This window comes from Panthera tigris, chromosome X (assembly GCF_018350195.1).
Source record: "Panthera tigris isolate Pti1 chromosome X, P.tigris_Pti1_mat1.1, whole genome shotgun sequence".
Lineage (NCBI taxonomy): Eukaryota > Metazoa > Chordata > Mammalia > Carnivora > Felidae > Panthera > Panthera tigris.
Genome location: NC_056677.1, coordinates 122,716,255 through 122,740,668, shown reverse-complemented (window position 1 = coordinate 122,740,668; position 24,414 = coordinate 122,716,255). Strand labels below are relative to the sequence as shown.

The window sequence follows — 24,414 nt, the reverse complement described above, 5'->3', positions numbered from 1 at the left end:
CTGCCCCCAGTGCACTTGGTTCAGTGGCCTCGGCTTCCTTCTCTGGAAAATGAAGGGCTGCAGTGAAAAATAACGTGCTTCCGTGCTGTGATGCAGACTGATGGCAGAGGCAAACTTTTTACCCCTCGCCCCTCGGGGCAGGGCCTGCCTGGTGCACAAGGCATGTGTAGACTCTGAAAGAACCAAAGACACCAACAGGCTTAGCTGCCATGGCTTTGTAAGTACTGAATGCTCCCTTGAAAATTGAAAACATAGAGGCACTTTTCTCCTGGCTGTTTATTACAGAACAAAGAAAAAACGCACTGGCTTGAAACAGACGCCAGATTTCAAATGTAAAGGCGAAATAGGAGGTGGCAATTAAAATGTGATTACACAGAGTCTGGACACTGAGAAAAAGTTTACAGAACACGTGTGGGTTTTCTATAACAGACACTTAAATATACATGACAATAATTGCAGATAAAAACCATCAAAGACAAACCCCAAATCAACTATTAATGTTTACAGACTACCCCCCGCCCCCCCCCCCCCCGCCCAACCACAGACCATACATGAAAACAAATACTGAAAGGCTTTAAACCAGGTACATCTGATCTCCACCCTGCAAGGTGCCACTGGAGAAGCGTGAACCTGGGGGTTTCTCTGTCTGAATGATAAACGGAGAACACTCTAGATCCTCAAGGTGGACAGCGCAGCCAGTGTTCAGCTCACAGGCTCTCTTTTCACCCCTCCCAAATCTACAGAACTCTTAGCCTCCTGGCAAATTTCCTCTGCGGGGCACTTGTAAAGCTTCTGCTGTAATATGCGCATCAGAAAAGAGCCAGGGGAGACCCAACAGGTTTGCGAAAGAGTTTAAGAGTTTAAGAATCACACAAGACGATATAATTTTTAGTGAAAATGGCAATAAATGGCCAAGGGGTTTCTACTTGGCATTTGTCAGTTTGTACAATGCCTCTTGGTCACATCCACACCTGCCATTACATCAAAACCATAAGCAACAACCACCTGGCTTCTAAGGTAGTGCTGGGGCTTAACAACCAGCTTAACAAGGTAGCGCTGGGGCAAAGAACACAGCCTGCATATTTGCAACAATGTATAGAAAACACAAACAATGCATAATAAACACAACTCTACTGAAACAAAAGCCGTCACTTTATTTACAAAGTCACAAAATGAAGTATAAATACTTCTGTCATTAACGTTTACGAAAACCATTTACAAAATTTTCAAATATGTACAGGTAGCTTGAAAAATCACCAGCTTTCCATTTTGTCACAGGTAGAGACAGGGATGAGCACAGGCTGATGCCACTCAAAGTGTGATGAGGAAACAACTGTGTGGCTGTGGGGGTGGCTGTGAATTTGCTATGGGTCCACGCCACTGCCTAAAGTGGTGGCAGCGCGGGGTTTTCCACGGGCACTTAAAGCCCCCCCGCGCTCTGGGCGGCAGCATCGTGGGCGGCGGCGTGCTCTTCCAAAATGTCGTCGATGAGCCTCAGGTCGCACACCCAGCCTTCCTCTGGGCTTGCGCTGGGGCCCTTCAACAGAGCTTCGATGAAATCCGCCTCACTACAGTCAGGCGGTAAGATCAGACCATTTAGTTGGGGCTGGGGCAGAAAGTCATAGGGTGGCGGCTCAGGGGGGTTGCCCATTCTGGGGAATGGACCTGGGGACTGGCTGGCAGCGACGGCAGAGGCGGCGGCGGTGGCGGCGGCGGCAGCCATGTAGCTTGGCGGCTCGATGCCCTGTATGGGACTCATGGGACCAAAGCTGGCCATTCCCTGCTGGAGGGATTTGGTGGCATTGAGCGCAGGCACGGGACCCTGCACCGGGCTCTGGCCGAGGCTCTGGTTGCCCAGCGGGCTGAAGCTGGGGTCAACCAGAGCCGCACTCACTTTATGGCCCGGCCTGCCTCCTGGGGTCACCTGATTGGGGGGCACAATTGCCTGATGCGGTGGAAATGTCGGGGCTACCATGGGAACTCTTGCGGGCGCCTTGGTGAAGATGGAGTTGCTATCAAAATGCTGCTGGATGCTATTATCTACACGGCTCAAGGCCGGTTCCCTTGAGACCGCTGTGGTCACAGCTGCCGCCGCCGCCCATGCAGCATTGTTGAACACTGCGGGCATTCTTGGCACACAGGGCTGTCTGAGCTGGTGGGGGCTCGGGGGCTGGCTACTCAGGGGCCTGGGACAGAACCCAGGCAGGGGCACTCTTGAGGGAGTGGCCTTGGGAATCTGCAGACGACGACAGACAGAACCGAGGCTACTTAGGGGGTTCTGGCCCAGGCGCACGGGTACGGGAAACAGGGGGCCGGAGTTGAAAATTCCTTGCTGCTTGCCCGGAGTCGGTGAGATCACGCCCATGCCTTCATGGCTCTGGTGCCTGGTGGGTGGGATCATTCCTGGACTCAGATTGTTCTGAAGGAGCCCAGCTCTGGGTGGCATCATAGGCTGGTTGGATGGGGGGCTTGCGTCAGTCTGGTTACACTTGGACGTGACTTGTTCTTGGACGGCTACAGAAAGGGAGAAGTGGCGGTCAGTTCCACAGTCACCTTCAACTTGGGCTGCAGCTGCCGCTGGGGAGCTACTGGCCCGGCACTGATTTCTTGCTTTCTGCACTCAGCTCCTCAACTCTTCTCAACTCCCCTTCTTCCTCCACCCTCAGCTCTCCCCACGCACACACCGACATACGATCCCACTGGACTGAAAATGCCAGCTTCTCGGTCTGTCTTTTCAGGTAGATCGTAAGCTCCACAAGGCCAGGGTCCGGGTCTGGTTTTATACTCAGCACTCCGTACACAGGCGTGGCCCTTCACACGCCTTGACAGTGGTCCACCCCTTGCCTCTGGCCTTCCTGAACTTGTCTGTCCTGTCACTGCAGCTGAAGTATGGCCTGACATGCTACTCCAGCTTGGGCAGGGAGGACATTCGGCTGGTGTCAGGCCCAAAGGAACAGGGGTTTTTGCTGGAGAATGGAGGCAGCGCTGGGCTAAAACCAGGTGAGGGCATTCTTGGCCCAGCCCAGTGTCGCTCTGCTGGCTGCTAAGTATTGTTTCACACCCATCTCCCCAGCTAGTGTGAAAGTTCCACGAAGTGGAGACCATGCCTGGCTTTTTTGTTAAGGACTGTATCCGCGGCCAATAAATGTTGAGCCCATTCAGAGCTGCCGAGGTAGGGAAGGGACCCCTGCTATGTGTGCAGGCTCTGGGAACCCCCGCCACAGACTCTTTGAGGAAGAGTGTCCTCAACCCCTGTCCCACTGCCCACACCTGAGGGATGGCTCAGGAATGATTAGAGTGGAAGGTCACTCCAGCAGTGGCTGGGGTGGTGGTGGTTGGGGGGCAGGGACAGCTGCATGCTAGTTAACTGAGTTGCAGACCTCCCCTTTCTCCCTCAGGAGTTTCAGAAACACTGACAGTAACAGCTTACTCTGGAGTGAATTGTTCCCCCTCCCCCGCCCCCCACTCCGCCTGCCCCTTTGGGAACAATGACCTTAACTGCTTACCTTGAAACTGACTCATCTGTTGGGCAATATATGCACTCCGCTGTTCAGGGGTCATTGCCATAAGACCTGATCTCTGCTTCTCTTGCTAAACAGAAGATGAAAAAGATGTGTTAGATAGCGGCTACCAAGAAACTCAGCCTTGGGATTGCTGCATGGGGGCCCAGGACTTGGCTTTGGTGTAGCAGAAAGCATGAGTGAACACATCAACACACACTTGCATGCATGCCCCACCCTCCCGCGCAAAACTCCACAGGTATAAACAAAAGTAGGATTCTGCACCTGGGTTAAAAAATCAACTGTGACAGCATAGGATGGGGGCGGGAGAGACAGAGCTTAACAGCAACAGCACACAGAAAAAAGATTCAGGCATTTTGGATGTCCTTCTGCTCAGGATGGGCCAGCAGTGAGATGTGGTCACCAAAAGAGCAAATGTAACATTACGCTGCATTAATAGAAGCAGAGTATGTAGAAGGAGGGAGGTGACAGTCCTACACTCCTCTGCCTTGGCCAGACCATGTCTACAGTGCTGACAACAGTCTTGGCAGGCCAGCCTCAAGGAGACCTAGACGAACTGGCTATATTCTGAGGACACTAAGCGATAGGGGTAGGGCTCGGACCCGGAACCACGCAGACAAGGAATGGCTAAGCAAACCAGGGACACCGTGGCTGGGGCAGAGCAGACTCTGGGCTATGTGGTGGTGGGTACCCCGCTTCTGCAGGGCTGTCACGGGGAAAGGGCTCAGGCTCCTTCTGGGTGGTCCTGGCATGAACGGCAGGATGATCACATGGTCAGATAAATGCATTGTCTGCCACCCAGAGTAGCCACTTACTGCCAACTTCCCGTCATTCTCCCGCCTGGCTGTAGGATGGGTAATTGGGACAAGCTTCCTGTCTCCCTCTCAGGGGACGGCTGGTGGGCTGGGACAGGAGCCGAGCTTCAGGGCCGCAGTCTCAGCACTGAGTCTCAGTGGCCCAAGGAGACAGCAGAGAACCAGATGAGGGGCCGGGGGCACGACTTACCCGGAGACCCTCAGCCATTTGGTTCCAGGTGGTGACTGGGACCCAGATCTCGCCCACTGCCCTCTCTCTCCCCTTCTCGGGAAGCCTGCTCCACAGTGTGCTGGCAACCAAGGCAGCTCCCACCCCTTAGCCCATGTTTTGAGCTGCAACCCCCTCCCCAGATGCCAGAGGACTTGACCTACAACATGGGCTGCCCAGCGGGGCCTGCTTTTCTGCACCCAGTGGGGCTGGCGCTTGGGAGAGTGCTGGGCTCCCAGCCTGGCGGCAGAGGACAGACACAAGGCACTGGGCAGACCATGCCAGAAGCGATTTCACCATCCTGCAGTTAGCCTGCTTCCTGTCTGGGCTCTTGTCCTCCTCCACCGGGGCAGCTGGATGTGGGCGGTGGGGCGCCGCTCCTGGGGCTGCCCATGGAGCTGCCCTCTTCCTGCTAGAGTATGGGGCACCCAGGGCCAGCCCACGCGTGCTCACTGTGCTGAGCCGCCCGCACCCTTCTTTCATATCATTGCACTTAGGGATCTGGCCCCCGAGTAGCATGGGGGTCACGTGGCTGCCCGAGGCAGGAAGCAGGGCATCGAAGCCAGGCTCTGCCTGCCACACTGGGGGCAGGCAGGCTTTCTGAAGGCAGGCCTTTCACCCTGGGCTGGCACTTTCACTTCTGCTCTTCCCTTCCATCCTTATACCAGCGGCCAAGATCTGGGCAGAAGATCCACAGCCCCCCGCTTACTAATGTGACATGTGAGGCTCAGAGAGGTTAAATGCCATGCCCAATGTGATATGGCTAGGAAGTGCCGTGTGTCTCAACAGCAGACCCGGTGCTCTGGCCTCTCCAGCCCATTGCTTCTGGGGACTGGCTGCTTCTGGGGTCCGGTTCCTGTGGCTGGCTGGGTCAACACCCACCCTAAATCCATTTCCACTGTTTGCCCCATTAGTTGCCTCAAAGAACGCAGTTGTACAAGGGGTGGGGGTGGGGGCCAGGGGGCAGGTGGAAGAATATAGAGCACAACTGAAGAAAAAACCAGGAAAGGGCAGAAGAGTCCAAAGGGAAGGAGGTAGAGAGGAAAGACGCCCATGGGGCAAGGGGTGGAGAAACTGGTTGGTGTTGGCCAGATGAAAGAGAATGCTTCTTGAGCAGTCCGGCATTACAGGGACCACAGGACAGTGCCCAGTGTTCATCCACGGAAGCAGAAAATCCGGACCTTCCCGAGTTTAAGGGCAAATCTGGTCAGCGGCATGGCTACAAAAACTCTCAAGTTCACATAGCACGGTGACACCTGGCCTGTGGGGCTGGGCCTCTGGCATCCTGGGACACAGACATCAAGCAGGAGTCTCTTCAGTGGCCTGGGGCCTCCAGAGGCCAAGGCAGCCCTCTGCTCCTGGCCCGGTCCTGTTGGCCCTGGCAGAGGCGGCCTCCCTGGGAGGCTGCTTCCTTTGTTTTGCAGACGGAGGCCCCCATCCTTTGTTCTGAATCAATGTGCTCCAAAGATAAGCCCCAAGAAAACAGTTGTTGCCTTTTGACACTGACAATTGGAATCGTTGGAAAATGGAGAAAACAGGAAATGACAAATGTTTTCAGTGACCAGGAGGAAGTGATGGCTGAAAGTTGCTGCTTAGTGACAGACACTTGTGAATGATGGCCCAGGCAACCTGTGGCTTTTCATAAGCATGGTTCTGGAGAAGGTCATCAAATGACTCATTTTTCTAGTGCCTCAGTTGTGGTGGTATCCCATTGTGCCAGGTGACACTGACAGAGCAGTGTCAGGTGAGTGCTGTGTGAGCCTAGCTGTGCTTTCCTCATGGAGAGAGAGAGAGAGCAAAAGGCTGGCCTGAACCCCACCACTGTCCCCTGGCACAGCCCAGCCTCACACAGTGTCCCCCACCAGCAGGCCAGGCCAGACGCTGTGTCAACCTCACCCTTCAGCCACTGCAGGTGAGTGTGTCCTATAAGGCCCAGTGCAACCACCTGGATGCTTCCTCACCACTGCAGGGAAAGCGGTTGCCAGATTCAATCACTTAATCAGAGGGACTCTAAACTGGATGGGGGATGGGGGAGAGAAGGAAGAGCAAAGGACCAGCAGGACTCATGGACAAAAGCCTACAAAGGGTTTCTGGATTTCAGCCAGATTCAGACTGAGGTTACTGTCCCCAGGACCCTGCAGGAGGAGAGCATTCTGACTCAGAAGGGGATTCCAAAGGAATAGCTCCAGGGGGATGGCAGGGAATGGGCCCAAAGCCTGTTTTGTAGAGCACATTGAGGGTGAGAAGGAGTGGGGGAGAGGGAAAAGGGGAGATCTTTTTCTGCTTTTAGGTAACTAGGCCTCCTTTCCAAGCAGACCCGCCCCCTGAGTGTCCCCACAGGGAGCCAGCCTGCCTGGCTGCTGAAGGCACTCAGCTACCTTAAAGGTTCAAAGGTTAATGAGTTCTACTGTGTAGGTTTGTTTGTTTATTACTCCACTAGGAAAATCACCTTCTTTTGTAGTTTCTGGAAGCTAGATTTGGAAACAACTCACCCACCTTTTGACTTTTCTTTTGAAATGACAGGAAGACAGCTTTCTGCCTGGAAACTATAAAATCAAGATCAGAATTCTTGGGACTCTCACTCCCATGGGGGTGGGGTCCCCTGATACCCATGGGCTCTGGCTCATGGCCGATGGATGAAGGCAGTCAGATACTTCCATCGGGAGCCCTGTTTTGAGGGGATGTTGACTCTTTTCGGCTATAATCCTCCTCAGTGTCCTTCGAAACCACAGGGGCTTTTTCCTACAGTGAATGACAAATGAGGTTCATAGTTTCCTGGTCCCTCCTAACTCTCAGAACCCGTGACTCGGTTTCTCCAGAAGGCCTCTCCGTGGACCGCTAAGGCCAAGATCTGGGGAGCGGGGGATTGCCGAACACCTGTTCTTTTGAGTTGCCTTTGCTCAATGCCCTTCCTGGCCCAGAGTGCACCCAGTGACATGTGGGCCTCAGTGGCTCTGGAGCCCCCAGCATGAACATGCTCAAGGACTGGATGGGAACACAAGGTTTACTTAGCAGCTCGGTTAGTCCCTTTGTCAATCAGCGGACAAACACTTCTTGTGGGCTAGCGCTGGACTTCTCATTTTTCCGGAGCTTATAATGGAGGGGGAAACTGACAAGATACAAGTCAATCAGTCAAGGAAGATCACTTCAGATGGTGACACGTCTTCTAAAGAAGATAACCACAGAGTGAAGGGATCAAGAGTGGGTGGGCACGGCAGAAACCTTGGGTCAGGGCATGGGACCCTGAGGGTAAATTAGAGCCTGCCACACTATTCTCTAAGACAGGTGAAGCCTGGGGCAGCAGTGGTCTGCTAGGGTCTTTCTGTGCCCCTCCCGGCCCTTGGCATTCCTACGCCAGAGACCTCCCCCAATGGAGACGCTGCTGCTTTTGGGTCGGAACCCATCTGAGGCTGTCACTGGGGGCTTCACAAAATCAATGCCACCAAAAGCCAACAGCAGAGAGCTGTAGCTCAGGTTTTTCACTCTCCGGTTTTCTGTCTTTGCACTTGATCTCCAACTGCATGAACTCTATTCTGACTCCTCCTCCGTCTTGGTGGTTTCAGGGCTGCCTGGTCCCGGAAGGGCTTGGCCTCAATGCTGGGAACAATCCTGGGGCAGAGGAAACAAACGTCTTTGCAGCTCACCTTTCTTCTTCCCCTATGGTGCCTGCGTCCTCCGTCTCACACTGAGTCTGGCCTTCCTGAGTCATGGGCTGAGCTGGCAAGGCTCTGTCCCTCAAAGCCCCCCAGGAGGGTCCAACTTCCAGAGCTTCTTAGGAAAGATTTGGGGGCCAAGCGTCTGCCTGGTCCTCCACTGCTTGGTGGAAGGTGTTGCCTCGGGAAGAGACATAATAAGGTAGGGGCTAGGAATTTGAGGCAAGCTAGCTGGGATCCCCTTCAATGTTTGACTTCTGAGGGAAGGGAAAGGCAGGGAAGACTAGGGTGGAACAGTGACATCCTGAGTGGACCATATCCCCATCCATTTTTGCTAATTCTGTTTTCCTGGTGGCTTTGTGCTGGACGTGATTTCTCAGGTTTCAGCTGAAGAGCGAAGGGCTGAGGAACACGGTGACTCTTGAGAGCACACACAGAAAAGGGGGAAAGAGGCAGGAATCAATAGACCTTGAGCAAAAGGCACTGCTTGTTCTTCCCGGCTGGGGCTGGCAGGATAAGGAGAACAAGGCTGTACCTACCAAAGCAGAACTTCCATTAAAGGCCAGAATCCCGGCGCCCTTTCAGCTTGATGACCATCTTCTGATCACTATCACTTAGCAAATGCTCATTTCGCCAGTTTTTTTTTTTTTCCTGCAGATAGGGCAGATGTCCTGTGCACACTGATATTTTATGTACCAGAACAACATTTCCACGACCCAAACGATACGCCCTGCAAAGGCCCGCTCTGGCTGGCGTCCACCATCTTGCTCCCACCACCGCTAATGTGACTCTTCAAGCGGTTCCTTCTAGGCTGCGGGGGATGGTCCAAACTCACAGCCATTGTGGACAGGCTTGGCTTGGCTTCCTTCTGCCTGCTCTCCTCCGGCTGCCAGTCCTCCAGTGAGGTGATCCAACTTCCCACTTTTAGGGCGCACGAGTCTGGAGTGGGGTCAGAGAACACCGTGGGGTGCAGAGTCCACAGCAGATCACTGGCAGGAGAGGCCGTTCCTGGGTACCCGCTAGGCACAGAGCAGGCAGGTAATGGAGGGTATCCAGAGGTGCAGAAGCAGAGTCCCTGTCCCCCTTGGGCTCACAGTCTGGCCGCAGGGACAGACAGGCAAGGAAAGACCCAGGGTGCTGGAAGGCGTACCACAGGGAGGGAGTAATTGCAACCAGGGCAACCCCCACTCATTTCCCTGGAGGTGAGGCTCAGGCGCCTGGAGCACTCTGCTTGCTTGGGTGGTCTCTTTGCCAAAGATGGGCTGGGACACAGTAGAGAAAGCACTAGAAATCCCTCATAGGTGTACAAGAGCTTTATGGGCTGTCACCTCCTGTGTTCCTCCCAACAACCCTGTGAGGCAGGCGGGCAGGCTGAGCAGGGGACTGCGCCCCAGTTGACAGATGAGAAAGCGAGGCTCGGGGGAAGTGACTTACCTACAGCGTCGCAGCTAGGCAGTAGTGGAGCAGGCACCTGCCTCCAGGCCTTCGGATCCCAGCCGCCCCAGGGCGCTGCCTCTGAGGTGCTGTACGAGGAGGTGACTCGGGCCAGCTCATGAGCAAAGGAGCTGCCGGGCAGGAAGGACTCACTCCCCAGGGCCTGGCAGGATGGGGGCTGTCGCCCGAGGCTGACCTGGGGGGGCCTGGCTTCCCCAAGCTTGCAGGCTTTGTCTACATGAGTCTACAACAACCGATTGAACAATCCATCAGCTGTTTGGCCACAAAATGGTCCTGACTGATCTTGTCACTGCCATGACCGCCTGCCTAGCTGGGTCCTATGAGTGTGGTGCTTATACACACCACCTGGTCTGGGGCCACAAAACCAAACAGCTTTGCGCTCTTAATTGTCATGGGTCACAAACTCCTTTGAGAATCCATTAAAAGCTATGGTCTCTCTCCACAGAAAAAGCACTCCCAGTGGTGTTTCCCTTTCTCGGCCCACCAACATTTTACATATAATTTCAGGGGTTTTCTGGACACTTAATACCCATCCAAGGATCTCAGTTAAGGATCCCCTGCCTTGATCAGTCATTGTTTTGTTGGAAACGGGAGGAAAGCTAGGTCACATAAGCTGGTTCATCGGCAATGACCTTGACCAATCCCGATCCCTCCCATCCCTTTACCGCCCCCCACCCACCCAACAGAGCACACAGTTCTAAACTGGTTTGTAGGTTTGTGTGTGTAGAAATGCTGAGGAATCTGCAAAACCAAATGGTGAGTGCAAAACCAAACAGTTAAGTGTAAATCCCACAACAGCCAAGTCCTGAACTCTAGCCCTCATTGCACTTCACCTTACCAGGGCCCCGAGGTTTTGGGACTTGTGTGTGTGTGTGTGTGTGGGGGGGGGGACCTTTCCTTTCTGTCATGTTTTAGATGATAGGGATTTCACCAGAACTGAACATATGACCCGATTCTTTCAGCTAACAGCGATTTAAAAACCTCACACTTGATAACTGTGTCAGAGAACATTTCAAGACTCAAATGAGCTGCTGATATAGCCCTGACATCCTGATGAACACACCGAGCGCTTGACACAGCCTCTTCACTCTCGTGCTGTAACACCTGGGCTGGGAGGCACGATCTGTGTCTCCTATTACCCCAGTAGAAAGGGAAAGCTTCATCCCCCAAACTAAGCTAACCAGCTGGAATCAATTCAATTCACTGCAATAAACACTTACTAAGCACCTACTGTGCACGGGTCTCTGCCATGGACAGTAGGCCAGTAGATATTTGGATGTATCGTTTGAAATAACACTAAACATCACCACCTGATTTTATTGAGCATTTGCTATGCACCAGGCACTGACCCAAGTGCTTTCAATATTCAGTCTCACTCGGTCCTTTAAGGAGCTGTCTCTGAGGCAGGAACTACTATTGTCCTTATTTCACAGATGAAGACGCTGAGGCCCAGAAAGGTTAACTAAGTTGCCCAAAGTCACACAGCTAGTTAGGAGCAGAGCAGGATGCAAACTCAGGTTCGCCTGGTTCCCAAGCCCACACGTAGTTTGCCATGGTGTGTGTGTGTTCAGTCATTAGCTTACCAAACGCAAAATGTGTTTTGAAATGTAGAAACTATTCAAATGCAGCATTTAGAAAAGTTCAAAGTTTTACAAAGGCGGTCCAGACAAATTCTTAAGAACAAATTATAGACTTCAGGAGGGGACTGGGAAGACATTCTAACTACCTGGAGAGTTTCAGAGAGTACACCCGTCCCCCAGACAGATACAAAACCAAACAAAACCAAACAAAACAAAACAAAACAAACAAACAAAAAAACAACACAAAATATCCTTAGCAAGTAAAGTCCATGCACTTGGGAAAGAAAAGCTCTTCACCATCTGATGGTGTACCCACCGCACAGGGCCCAGTGCCCCTCCTCTTGGGGCGGTTCACTCGTACGGAGCTCAGCTCCCTGGCCATCTGTGGCTCCGGTTTTTCAAGCTTCAGTTTGTCCTTGGAGCAAGGTCATCCGGGACGTAAGCAGAGAGGTTGCTTTCTACAACTGACAATTCTTAGTGCCCGCACACCTAGCTCCTTGATAATTTTACACACTATTTTATAGCCACATTGGAGTTTTTACAACGCCCAAATGCAAATATTACTAGACTTCTGATTACTCACCCGCTCCATGACGACACAACTGAAAAGCAATGAATAGGGCTTATTTGTAGGGAACTGAAGCATTTTAAGCTTTTGCTCAGGAATCCCTGGTAGCTTCATGTGACTTGTAGGATATTAGTGATGGGTCAAGAAACAGGACCCCCCATCAGTGTTAACATACGCTTGCAGTGCCTCAGTAGTTTATCAGGCAGAAAAAACTGCAGATGGCACATGGAAATTACCAGCGGCAGAAGATGCCCCAAAAGTGTGGGCAGTTCTATTTCGGCAGCAATTGGGAGTGGGCCTGGAGCCATTCATTCGAGTGGAGCAGAATGGGAGCAGGCACTTGGCGGACCAATGCAATCCCCAGTTGAAAAACAAAACACATAAAATACATGAGATTCAATCTTGACTGTGACTGACTAGCTTTATAGCTGATGCTCATGTGTCTCCTCTGTTTTATTTGGTTTGGAAAGAAACCCTGCTTATCACATACCCTGTAAGCGTGAGGCCTAAGTTTCAAAGAAATGGTGGTTAGGGACATTTCAATTCCTTGAGGTTTCCAAACGTAAGGTAAAGCCATCGCTTTCTTTGGAATCACTGAAAATCTGAGAAAAGCTAGTCAATGAACAATTGGTGGGCACAGTCACTAGCTCTTAGACTGGCTGGTTCCACGTGACTCCAGATCTCAGAGAATTAGACCACAGGTGGATAGTGTCTGAGAGTAGTGCCCAATTTCACAGAACTCACAACCATTCAGTTCCCTGGATCCTGAGGTTTCCATGGTTGCAAGAGAGCCTGCTGGACTGAGGTTGGCCAAAGGTCCCTCCTCCTGAAAAATCCTCCAATGGCTCGCAGCTGCCTAGAGATGCAAGCGCATCCTGTTAAATGCTGCTCTTAGGGCTGTCCACAACCTTGGCCTCCTGTCGTCTTGGCAGTCAGGTTTCCTGTCCCATGGTGTCACGTACTCTATCCTCCAGTCATGGCAAAATCTCCTTTGAGCTCATCAGATCTCTCCAGACAGGCTGCCATGTGTGTTCAGCCCTCTGAGCTTGTGCCCTTTGATTCACCCAGCCTGGAATTCCTTTTCCCCAAGTTTTCACTCTGGGAATCCTACATGTCCTTTGAGATCCAGCCCCTCCACCCTGAGAATTCTGCCTCTCCTTCAGCCTAGCTCCTGTGGCTGAACACCTGTGGCTGACTGAACATCCTTGCTGGACCAGGTCTTAATTATCTCTGAATCCCTCTGGTGCCAAGGCAGTGCCTGTGCCTTTGCCAGGGGCTCAGAAAATACTCAAAGTCCAAATGACCTTGCTTTGTTATGAACTTGGCGTGATGTCCCGGGCGCTTGGGAGATGGTAATCTGGTGAGAACTGTGCTGGCCTCTTTTTGGGATGAACCTTACTGACAAACGGAGCCTTGACCCTCACTGAAGCACATCTACTCATCCTTTTTCAACATTGTCATGTTAATAAAACCCATCCAAAGAACAGAGAGGAATCATAACCGCACCATAAAAATAACATCAGCTAACATATTTACTGGGCACACACTGTGTGCTGGGCACTGAACTCTGCATACATGCAGTTGAGACTGTGGCTAGTTTACAAGACAAAGAAGTAGAGATACGTTTACCCAGGGCACACAGTGGCAAGGAAGGGTACAGACCCGGATCTGATTTACAGCGTGGCTAAAACCCAAGCAACTCCTGGGTCTGGAAGTACAGAGGATCCTTCTCTGCACATGAAGAGGAACAGTAAGGTATCCTCTTTCGTTTACAGTGGAGTAACTGCACCTTGTTGGCTATTCTGTGACATCATTGTAGTTCAAATGGGCTCTGGGACATGGAGTGAAGGTTATGACTAACCCCTGTAGACATTCAGCTGCTTTGCAAGAAGCGGATGGGTGTTCTAACTCTATAAATTATTGGCTAGATTATATATTGGTCCAGTCTTCTCCACCATGGGGATTCAGAAGGAAGTATATGTGTACTCACAAGGTTATAGCTGTGTACTATAATTCCACCAGCTTCCGGGAGCTTGCGGATTTCTAGCCCCCATCATCCAAGAGTTCAGGCAATGAATCTTGAACTCCTTTCTTTTCTTTTCTCTGGCCTTTACTAACCATGTAACAGAAGTGAGCAGAGAAAGCCCAAGAGAAGGACCTGGAGGCTTGGCACAAATGCCAGAGACCCTCAGAGCCCAAGGTCCTTCAAGAGCTGGGCCGACTTCAGAAGCCAGCTCCAGTTGTTATCCAGATAGTGCAAAGAGGTCAAGGTGGAGCTGTGGAAGAAGCTGAATCTTTGGGCATATTGGTGAATGTCCCTATGTGTCAAACAGAAGTGACAGGAGACAATTTTGTAAATGTGAAGTAATGCATTAGGAAAACAGGAAAAATGTAATGTGAGTTAGACTTCTTGGTTTTCTGCTTGCCATTTCCCTACTTGGCCAAGTGCAGATGAGAGTTCAATATATCACAATCACGTGTCTGTTAATAATAACACAAGACAGCTATACAACTCAAGTCTGGGATTTCATAAGGAATAAAATCCCAGAAGCTCTATCAGCAGCATTGTCCCACAGAACTTTCTGAGATGATGTTGAATCATCCTCCCAGAAAGGAAAGAAGGCTCTATACCTGTGCTGCCCAATATAGTGGGCACTGGCCTCACGTGGCAAGTGAGCACTTGAAATGTGGCTACTGCAAATGGAAAACTGAATTCTTTATTTACTTTTAATGGATTAAATTTATTTAAAAAGCCACATGTGGTTGCTGCCTACAATACTGGAAAGCACAGCTTTTGGCAAGGCAGCCAAGAGTGCATGTAGGCTCTGGAGACAGAGGTTTGGGCTGGGGTCATGGACTTGCTGCTTCTTAGCTATGTCATTGTAAGGAAGTTACTAACTTTTCTGTGCCTCAAGTGGTAGGGATTGTGAAGATTCTTTGAATTAACACATATGCAGGGCCTGCCTGTAGCACGCACTGTCTGAAGACTAGTGAGTGGTAGTCTTCATTAACAGTAACACTTCTGCCATATACTGAGCACTGTTGCGATGCTCCATGTGGTGTCCCAAGAATTGTTCAGGGATTAGCCTGGAATCAGACATGCTACTTTAAGCATGGTTTGGCCAACACAGTTCAACAGGGCCATCACCTCTCCCATCTCTTGGTAACCCCTTCTGGGGGTGTCTTTCAATTAATTTTTGGGACAAACCTATGAGGAAGGTACTATGATGAACCCCCTGTAAATATGAGGAAACTGAGGCACAAAGAGGGTAAGCAACTTGCCCAAGGTCACTTGTTAGTAAGTGCCAGAGCCTGGACTAGAACCCAGATATTGTCTGACTTCAAAGCCCACCCTGAGTTTTGCTCAATCAAATGGCCCAGCTGAAACCTTTGCTATTATAACAAGCAGACCAGCAGCAAGAACATTCTGGAAGGCCCTGAGGGTTCCACAGCTGTGAAATGGCTGCTGGGTTGGCTACTGTGTGGCCCACATGTTCTTTTTGCAACAACTGTATCCCCAAATTAGGAGAACTCCGAGTTGGAGCATTTCTGTTATGATACATGTGGTACAGGGGATGAGAGGGAGCTAGGGCTCACTAAAGAGATTCTGCTAAGAACTCTAGGGTAGCACCAATCCCACCCACTGGGTGAAGCTTTCCCGTAAATTTGCATTTTGTTAAAGTGTCCTTGGAGCAGGGTATTCTGTATGCAAGAGCTGGAAGAGTTTGAGCTTTTCTGGATTTTTCCCCTTTATAAATGTATATATTTAACCTTAATTTTTCAAAGTTTAAATGTCTAAGGCTGACTAAAATTGATGAGGTCCAAAATCAAGTTCACTTAGTCAATCAAGTTCTCAGACTTGAAATTTAATCACAGGATTAAGTTCAACTGGTAAATTGCTACTTTGCTGAGAGAAGAAAAAAAAAGCCAAGAACACAAAAAAGGCAAAATCAATAATGTATACATCAATTATACATGAATGTATGTATTATACAATTATACATGAATGAAGGAATAAGTATCTTTTCTGCAGCATGAATTCCAATGAGTAGGCAAGTGGCCTGAGAAGCGCCTGGGCTAAAGACTGGCATACACCTCAGTATCCCCCATCGCGTGAGGCTCAGAGCAGGTCTGTGGTAGTCTTGATATTTAGGTGAGCTGTTTTCTGTGGGGCACTTCTGTAGTGTGGCCAGTGCTGCACCTGCTGTCATTAATGCTGGAAAATGAGATAGGAAAACTGGCTGGTCAAGGCTAGGTGGGCCACTGGGAATCATCCCAGGAGCAAGGTGAGGTCTAGACCCCTGCTATGGGGGACATCAAGGGCGGGGCAAAAGGGAGGCCATCAAGGCTCTCTGGAAGCTAGAGCCTCAGCAGCCAGAAGAGGCCTGTGGCACTAGCTGCTCTGACAGCTTCTGGAAGGTTCCTATTGTCTCATGACGGTGATGGTGATGGTAAACCCCTACAATGTACTGAAATTGCACAACATGCCAGGCACTGAATAAAATGCTATACAGTTTTTATCCCATTTAATCCCCATGGCAACCCTGAAAGATGGGTACCATTACCACCCTCATTTTAATAGGGACGAAAACAAGGTTCAGAGTAACAAAGTAACTTGCTCCAAGTCACACAGTAACTAAGTGGCAGAGCTGGAAGCCAAACCCAGGTCTGGCTTACTCCAAAATCCAGGCTCTTAATTACAAATACTAACCCTTATGCTTATGCATTCCCACATTCTTTCCTCACCAGTGTCTCCCTGCTAGGCGTAGTGAGCACTGCTGACAGGCCCCAGGGCGCCAAAGGAGCCATCCGACTAACCATCACATTCGGGCAACCGAGGAAGGGAGTGGCAGGATTTCCTTTGGAGACTTCCGGATTTAGACAGCAGATTTAATGCAAGCATCTAACTTCACTCCCTCCCAAAGCCCCACTAAAAGTGCGGTAAGGGTTTTGTTTTGTTTTTTAAAGGCACAATCCCATGAGGGTAAGGAGAACAGGACAGAAGACAGCAGCACCATAGTTTCCCAAGCCAGTGAATGGCTAGACCAAGGTTAACGGACTACATAGCCCGAAGAAACTGAATCACAAGATGTCAGAGGGAAAGGCAGAAAAGCAGTTTGGTCTGGATGGCCTAATCTTCATTGGGCTCAGGGACAGGAGCTCCAGGTTTTCTCTGGAAGGAGGTGAAGGGGACAGAGGTGGCCAACGTAATGCAGTAGATCCTGGATCCCCTCCCTCACTCTATGTCTGTGGGTATCTGCCTCTCCTTGACCCTGGCAAAGGTCTGGCTTGACCATTTGCTTCTAAATTCCTGCTCTGCCTTCCAGATCCTGCTGCCTGGATCAGCTGAGGACACTCAACTTCACCCCACAGAGGTGTCCTGTGTTCACCTATGCCTAAATGCTGGAGGAACTGGAGGCAGGCTGTGGTGAGCTCAAAAGGAGACACAGAGCAGCCCAATCCCTTCTGCCATATTTTCTGTGTGTCCAGTATCATGCCCATAACTCTGCCAGGAGTCCTGATGGTGGTGGGCTCTATACGTGCCCCAGTCCACCATTGTCTTTGGCCACCAACTTCCCTAAAAGGGGAGCTGGGGGCAGACAGTGGCCAGGACTACCCAGCTTCTCTTCTTTCGGAAGCCTTCAGCTAACAGCAGCACTATGGTTCTTTGCTGCTTACGTATCTACTTCGTGCCCGCTGCTCAGTTCTCCAAAATGAAGGGACTACTTGTTTAACAGTTCATTAAGGAAACTATAGAAAAGCAAGAGAATGATTACATCAGAATCAAGAGAGTGGTCACCTCTGTGGGGAGGAGAGGCTAGGATCACAGAGGCACATTGGGGGTCTACTCAGGGGGTGGCAACATTCTATTTCTCAACCTAACTGGTGGTGACACAGGTTTTCACTTTGTACTTCTTCTTTAAATTGTACATATGGGCCTTGCACACTTTTCTGCACCTATATCTCACAATAAAAGTAAAAGCTATATACAAAGCTTGGTGTCAGTAATGTGACAAATATATTTCTGCATAGGAAAAAATGAAATGTTGTATTCCAACATGTTAACAGTGGTTATTCCTGGCTTATTTGTATATTATATATTTGTGTATTTTATTATCACACGGAGTTTGTGTTTTCTCTATACTTTCTTGCACTTTCCAAGTTTACTATGAAGAACACATATTACTCTTGTAATCAAGAGATCGTAAAATGTATTGGAAAATGACGAGGTCCCCATCTAAAATTGAAACCAATGAGGATCAACACAAAATAGATGGGAGGAGCCATCAGTGGAAATCTATGCAGACAATAAGTACCTAAAGAGATTGGAGAGAAAGAGAGAGAGAGAGAGAGAGAGAGAGATTGGTGACTGTCTAATCTACCTAGGAAGACCTCAAAGCTCATCAAGGGGCTTCAGGTGCATTCCTATATTTGACTCTTAGAAGTCAGGAGAGTTGTTATCTCTGGGAAATGGGAGGGGTACAGAAAAGGCTTCTAAGATATTTAACAATTTTTTAATGTTTATTCATTTTTGAGAGAGAGAGAGAGAGAGAGAGAGAGGCAGAGGCAGAGAGCCAGTGGGGGAAGAGCAGAGGGAAAGGGAGACACAGAATTGGAAGCAGGCTCCAGGTTCTGAGCTGTCAGCACAGAGCCTGATGCAGGGTTTGAACTCACGGACTGCGAGATTATGACCTGAGCCAAAGTCAGATGCTTAATGGACTGAGCCACCCGGGCGCCCCTAAGGTATTTTGATAATGTTTCATTTCTCAACCTGGTTGGTGGGTACATGGGTATTGGTCTTATTTTATATGCTTTATATACTCTTCTGTATGTATCATATGGATTCAAGAAAACCAGGATTAGAAAAATCCAGGAATCCTGTAAACAGAAAATATGGTGCTACGTCAAAGGAACAACTCAAGTTCATAAAAAAATCATCATTGTTTACAAGTTAAGAAAAGTTGCTTTGGAATTTTGACCTTATTTTATTTTCTGTTGTCAATCCCATCTCTCTGGAGATGCTCCAGTCAGACAGGTTTAGGGTGAGGTCAAGGCTGGAAAGACCTAGCACAGCACACTCTTCATGAAATTTAGGGTTGACCTGGTTTCGGCTCCCTGAACCCTGGCAAGAATGCCAATACTCCCGGAGCTCAGGATTCCTTCCCCAGATTTTGTCCACAAGGATGTATAGGTGAACTGCAAATGAACCAATGCTTTCCTGCTACCAATGCTTTCTCATGCCTACCTGTGTGCTCTCCTTCCTTCCCAACCTTTAAGGGGCATCATTCTCTACTTTCTTTTTACTGAAATCCCCATCTTCTGCCGTCTTCTGACCCATTCTGCCTCCATGGGGCTAACACCTCACCCTACTACCCTAGCACTTTTGTAACTGGAGGGGAAATGAGAGATCACCTACTTGAGTCAATATTCCCTGTAGATGGAGAGGTCCATGGTTTGCTCAAGATTGCCAAGCAATGGACAAGCCTTGCTCTGGGAAAACAGCCTTGGTGATCATGGTATCCCTCCTGTCAGGTAAGTACAGTGGTTGCCAAGGGCTGTGCAGAGTGTGTCATGAAGAGTATTGTTTAATGGGGACAGAGTTTCAGTCTTGCAAAATAAAAAGAGTGCTGGAGATGGATGGTGATGATGGCTGCACAATGTGAATGTACTTAATGCCACTGAGCTGTACACTAAAAAATGACCATTTCTATGTCACGTGTACTTTAACCACCATAAAAAATCAGGGAAAAAAAGATTGCTGAGCAAGTTAAGGACAGAGAGTCTGAGAGACCTACAGGGAGCACCTGTCTCTGTTTTTGCAGGGACTCAGTCTCTGGGAGTGGGACCTTGCAACACGACCTTCTGAGAAATACTGCTTACTACCAACTTCCTACCTGGTGGGTGGGCACTCTGGGGCTCATGGTAGGGAAGAGCTTCGCCCCAAGTCAGAGGAGACTAGAACTCAGCACTTGTGATTTCCAATCCATGGTGCCTTCTTGCAACCCCTTTATCCCAAAGGAAGCCACTTTCCCTGGTCTAAATGTCAGGAAAGAAGAAAAGGACAGGAAGAGTATGCAGTGTTGATGCGGGGCCTGGTGGGAACATATCTATATGCGAAGCAGATGGCATGAAGAAGAGAAGAGGTGTCCCATACAGAGTCGACCTCTTTCAACCTCTCTGTGATTCTCAGTGAGAGAAAGAAAAAAGGGTGCCCCACATTGCTGAGTTAAACAGGCAGAACAGTACTGGGAAAGCCCTGCTTTGTACACTGCTGACAGCCGGCACACCCCCACCATAGCCCACATGTTCGAGCCCTGAAAATGGCCTGCAGGCTCAGTGCCTGACTCTGGGGTGGGCTCTCCCAATGCATTTTTGAGGAGAAGAAGTTTTGGAGGCCATGGTGAACACATCCAGAGGCAACTTGGCCAACTGGGCCCTCAGTAGAGCTCCATCTGAGATGCGCATCTGAGATGTTTTGTGAGGCCAAAAAACCCACAAAACAAACAAACAAACGAACAACCACTTCACTGCATCCTGGCTCTGCTGTGTCTCTCTCCCTGACTCTCTGAAATGTTTGCCTTCTTTTTCTTGTCCCAGCAGGGAGAGCCAGGACTCAGTGGCAAGAGCTCTCATTGGGCTAGGCCCTGCCAAAAGCCAAGCCAGCCTGGCCCTCAGCTTCTCCGGGAACAAAGAACAGCCTCATCCTTCTCTTGGCCCCACCGGCCTCCACTTCCCAGCCTTCTGGCCTCTGGCTTCCCCAGGGCTTCTTTACAGACCTCCAGTCCTTGCACAGATGTTCTAGTCATTAGCATATACAAATGGCCACTTAGCCCAGATTACACCAAGGTAACTCAACAGCTTCAGCTCTGAGAGTTGTCACACTCTAGCACAGGAGAGGGGCTCTTCCCCCAGAGAATCTGGAGGACACTTGTATCCACTCAGCAAAAAGCCCATCTATTTGGCTTGGCAGCAGATAATGTGAGAACTAATGGAACCAGGTTAATCCAGTAGCACCAATCAGTAAGGGGAGCAGTGAAGGGTGAGGGAAAGTACCAGAGGGAGAGACAGGAGACCTGGGGTCTAGGCTTAGCTCCTCCTTGTGCTTGGCAGCTGGGTGGCCTCAGGTGGCCTCTCTATGCCTGCTTTTTCATGTGGAAAGTGCGCTTTGCCAGGGGCTATTGTGAGAAGAGGATGGAAGGAAGAGGGGAGATTCCTCAATATGGGCTCAGTGCAGTGCATGGATGTGGAAGGGCTAGTTCCACCTTCTGTCCCCATTCCCACTACTAACTATGAAGAGCTCTGGCCTGGAAGGTAGGTGACTGCAGTTTAGCCTGGGCTTTGCCATTAGCTTTATGAGCTTGAGAAAGTCTCTTGCCTTTTTTGTCTATTGAGATGATCTTTTTGTTGTTGTTGTTCCTTGTTTTACTAACATGGTTCATTACAATGAATGATTTTCATAGGCTGAACCAGCCTTGCATTCCTGGGATGCAGCCCACTTGGTCATGGTGTCTAATCCTTTTCATAAGTTACTGGATTTGTTTTCCTAGGGTTTTGTTGAGAATTTTTGCATGTTTTTTTCCCTAAAGGATACTGGTCTACTTTTTCCCTTTAGGGCCTCACTGTGTCCTCATCTGTAAAATGATGTTGTTGAACTAGACAAACTCTAAGGATTCTTTCAATATTCATGTTCTCTGATTTTAGCATACTCACACAACTAAAAAAATAGTGATTCTTAGGCACTAGACAGACAAAACTAATACTCTTCCTTGTGTAATCAAGAGGCTGAATATTCATTTGTTTATTTCCCAAATAATTTTAGTCCCTTCAGTCTGCCCCACTTCCAAAGCCTGGGAATCTTTTGATGCTTAGGAAAGAAACTAAAGCCAGCCAGATAATTCATTTTAAACTTCTTCCAAATGCACATGGTTGTATTTTCCTAGACCTGGGGTCAAAGGGTGAATTGAACAAACAAGGGGACAGGAGGGAAAACCAAGAATCCAAACACTAAATAAACAAACAATGAAGAAGCACAGTCCACCTACAGACTAATTAAACCAGCCTTGGCCTTGTTCTCCAAAGTAGTCAGTCTCGTTCTACCCCATGAATCTATCCTTGTAGCTATCTGTCTGCCAGGGACTCTGGGAAGGGCCTTCCTAGTCATAGCTACCGAAGGGAGGGATGTGGTGGCTGTGCTAAAGGCTGCTGGCATCTCCAGCCATGGGAGGCATAATTGACTGATAGCCTCCAGAAGCCATCCCTTTGGATCTGTCACCGTATCTGGCCCCAGTCCCTCTCCCAGCCATTGACTGAACATAGCAGGTATACTACTAATGCAGGCCCACTCCTGTGAGGTACGGGACTCTTCCAACAGCAACTTTGGCTCGAGGACTCTCCACTGGCCTTGCTGAACCTTTCCTGGAGCTGCACTGCAGTCTAACATTGTTCTTTTTTTATGTTTATTCATTTTTGAGAGAGAGAGAGAGAGAGAGAGAGCAGAGGAAGGGCAGAGAGAGAGACAGAGGATCTGAATCAGGCTCCATGCTGACAGCAGAGAGCCCCATGTGGGGCTCAAACTCACAAACTTCGAGATCATGACCTGAGATGAAGTCAGATGCTTGAATGACTGAGCCACTCAGGTGCCCCTGCAGTCTAAGATTGTTCTTACCCAATCCCCCTCTGTCTCCCGATCATCATGGACCACCTGCACTGTGGGCTGAGGCTCTCCCCACCTTCTCTTGCTTCCTTTGCCTTTAGCATTCATAGGCTTCCCTTACCTCATACATTTCTTATATGTCTAACTCCATACAGGTGTCTGCCTTTCAGCAGACCTGAACAGACACAAAGGAGCACTTGGCTAGTTAGCTCTTCTTGCTTTCCAAAAATATAGAGGAAACCCTTTTTTCTCACCCCCTGCCCCGCCACTCCCCACACTGCCCGTGAAGCACCACGGTGAGCAGTGAGCAACATGAGAAGCACTCTCCTGCCTCTTCCCTTAAGCACTTGGCTCACAGCTCAGAGATTTCATTTCTGTCTGAGTTTTATTGGAATTTCTGTAATTTCCTGGGCCAGATATCTTTTTCTGTCATCTTCCTGCCTTACCCTAGTCATGAACTGGGCAATGCGAGTTGTGGGGAAACCCTGGACAAGTCCAGCAGCTCTCAGCAAACGCAGTACGACTGGCCTGCAGAGTAAGTTGTGATATCTACCATACTGCTCTCTCGACCTCATCAAAGCTTTGCAACCCAGTAAATGGGTGGATTATGGGGCTGTTTTGCAGGAATAAGGGCTAGCTCTGGGAACTATAAAGGCAAACATATACATAACCTACCATTAAGGCTGGGCGAACAGACATCCTTTTTGATGTGTGGACATCCAATGAGAATGGGTCCAGCAGTTACACTGAACTTAGGCACAGTCTTCAACGTCAACATCTGCAGGATATACTTCTAGTTAGTTTGTGGACTTGAATAATTGGCCTTCTCCAAATAAATTATTTTAAGGGTTTGGTTTGATTTAATTATAAAATTCTATTTAATAGCAGAGGGTTGATTACAGCAATGGTAATAAACTATCAAGAATGTATGAAGTTCATATCCCATTCCAAGATTTGAAGCCACCTGCCTGCTTCAAGATGTAGAATTTATTTATTTACCTACTTATTTATTGAAGTTGATTTATTTATTTTGAGGGGAGGAGGGGCAGAGAGAGAGGCAGAGAATCCCAAGTAGGCTCCGCACTGTCAGCACAGAGCCTGATGCAGGGCTCGATGTCATGAACCATGAGATCATGAGTTGAAACCAAGAGTCAGATGCTCAACCAACTGACCCACCCAGGTGCCCCAAGATGCAGAATTTATGAACTCAGAGTCTGCGTCAGAAGTCAGGGACTCCAGCTATTACTCAGAGCCAGTCATTTCATGGCCTTGTGGAACTCCCACTGCCCCAGTGGGCAAGTGCAGGGTTCACCCAGATCAGCTCTCTGTGTCCTGCTGCCTGGGGCATCCTGTGAGCCGAGGGGCCTCTACTGCCTTCCCCCAACTGCCTATCTCCAAACTGTATGGGTGTGGGATAAGAGGGAGCTGGGTGCTCAAGAGGCTGCTACCTATGGTGAGGAGCCCCAGGGTACCTGGTAGGTAGGGAGATACCCAGGGTCCCTGAGGCACCAGGCTGCCAGAGAGAGGGGGAGGGGGCTACAAAAGAGTTGGCTGCAGTTGCCAGGGACACTAGGGTTCTCTATGTGTTTGTTTCTTCTGAGGACTTGACTGTTGTGTTCCTTTGGAGCATCTGTCATCGTACACTGTAGAATGCAGAGTGTAGATTGTTCCATAGTTCTCCACTGTAATAAAATACTGCAGCTCAAATCTGCTCATTCTGCCTTTTATAACATTCACATAACACATATTTACTGAGCACCCGCCACGATCTAGGCCCTCTGCTGTGACAGCATTGGTGGACAAGACAAATGTGCTTCTTGCCCTTTTACAGCTGGCACATTTGTATTATGGAGAAGCACTTAGATGAGGGTCGGTAGTACAGATTGATTAAGTGCTGCACGGGAGCACTGCAGAGTGCTAGAGAACAGGAGAACCCAATCCAGTCTGGGGAAGGGTTGGT

The 24,414-nt window shown here is 49.6% G+C and overlaps 1 protein-coding gene across 2 annotated transcripts in view; it reads right to left on the bottom strand.

Moving 5' to 3' along the window:
* Nucleotides 1-529: 529 nt before the first annotated feature.
* Nucleotides 530-24,414, bottom strand: part of MAMLD1 (mastermind like domain containing 1) — a 120,704-nt gene continuing 96,819 nt past the window's right edge. For both annotated transcript variants that reach the window (XM_042975261.1, XM_042975262.1), the window contains 2 exons: nucleotides 3,507-3,591; nucleotides 530-2,514 (listed from right to left, as the gene is read on the bottom strand). In XM_042975261.1, the coding sequence (XP_042831195.1) occupies nucleotides 1,421-2,514; nucleotides 3,507-3,591 (1,179 nt within the window). In that variant the 3' untranslated portion in view covers nucleotides 530-1,420. The remainder of the gene's footprint in view (nucleotides 2,515-3,506; nucleotides 3,592-24,414) is intronic.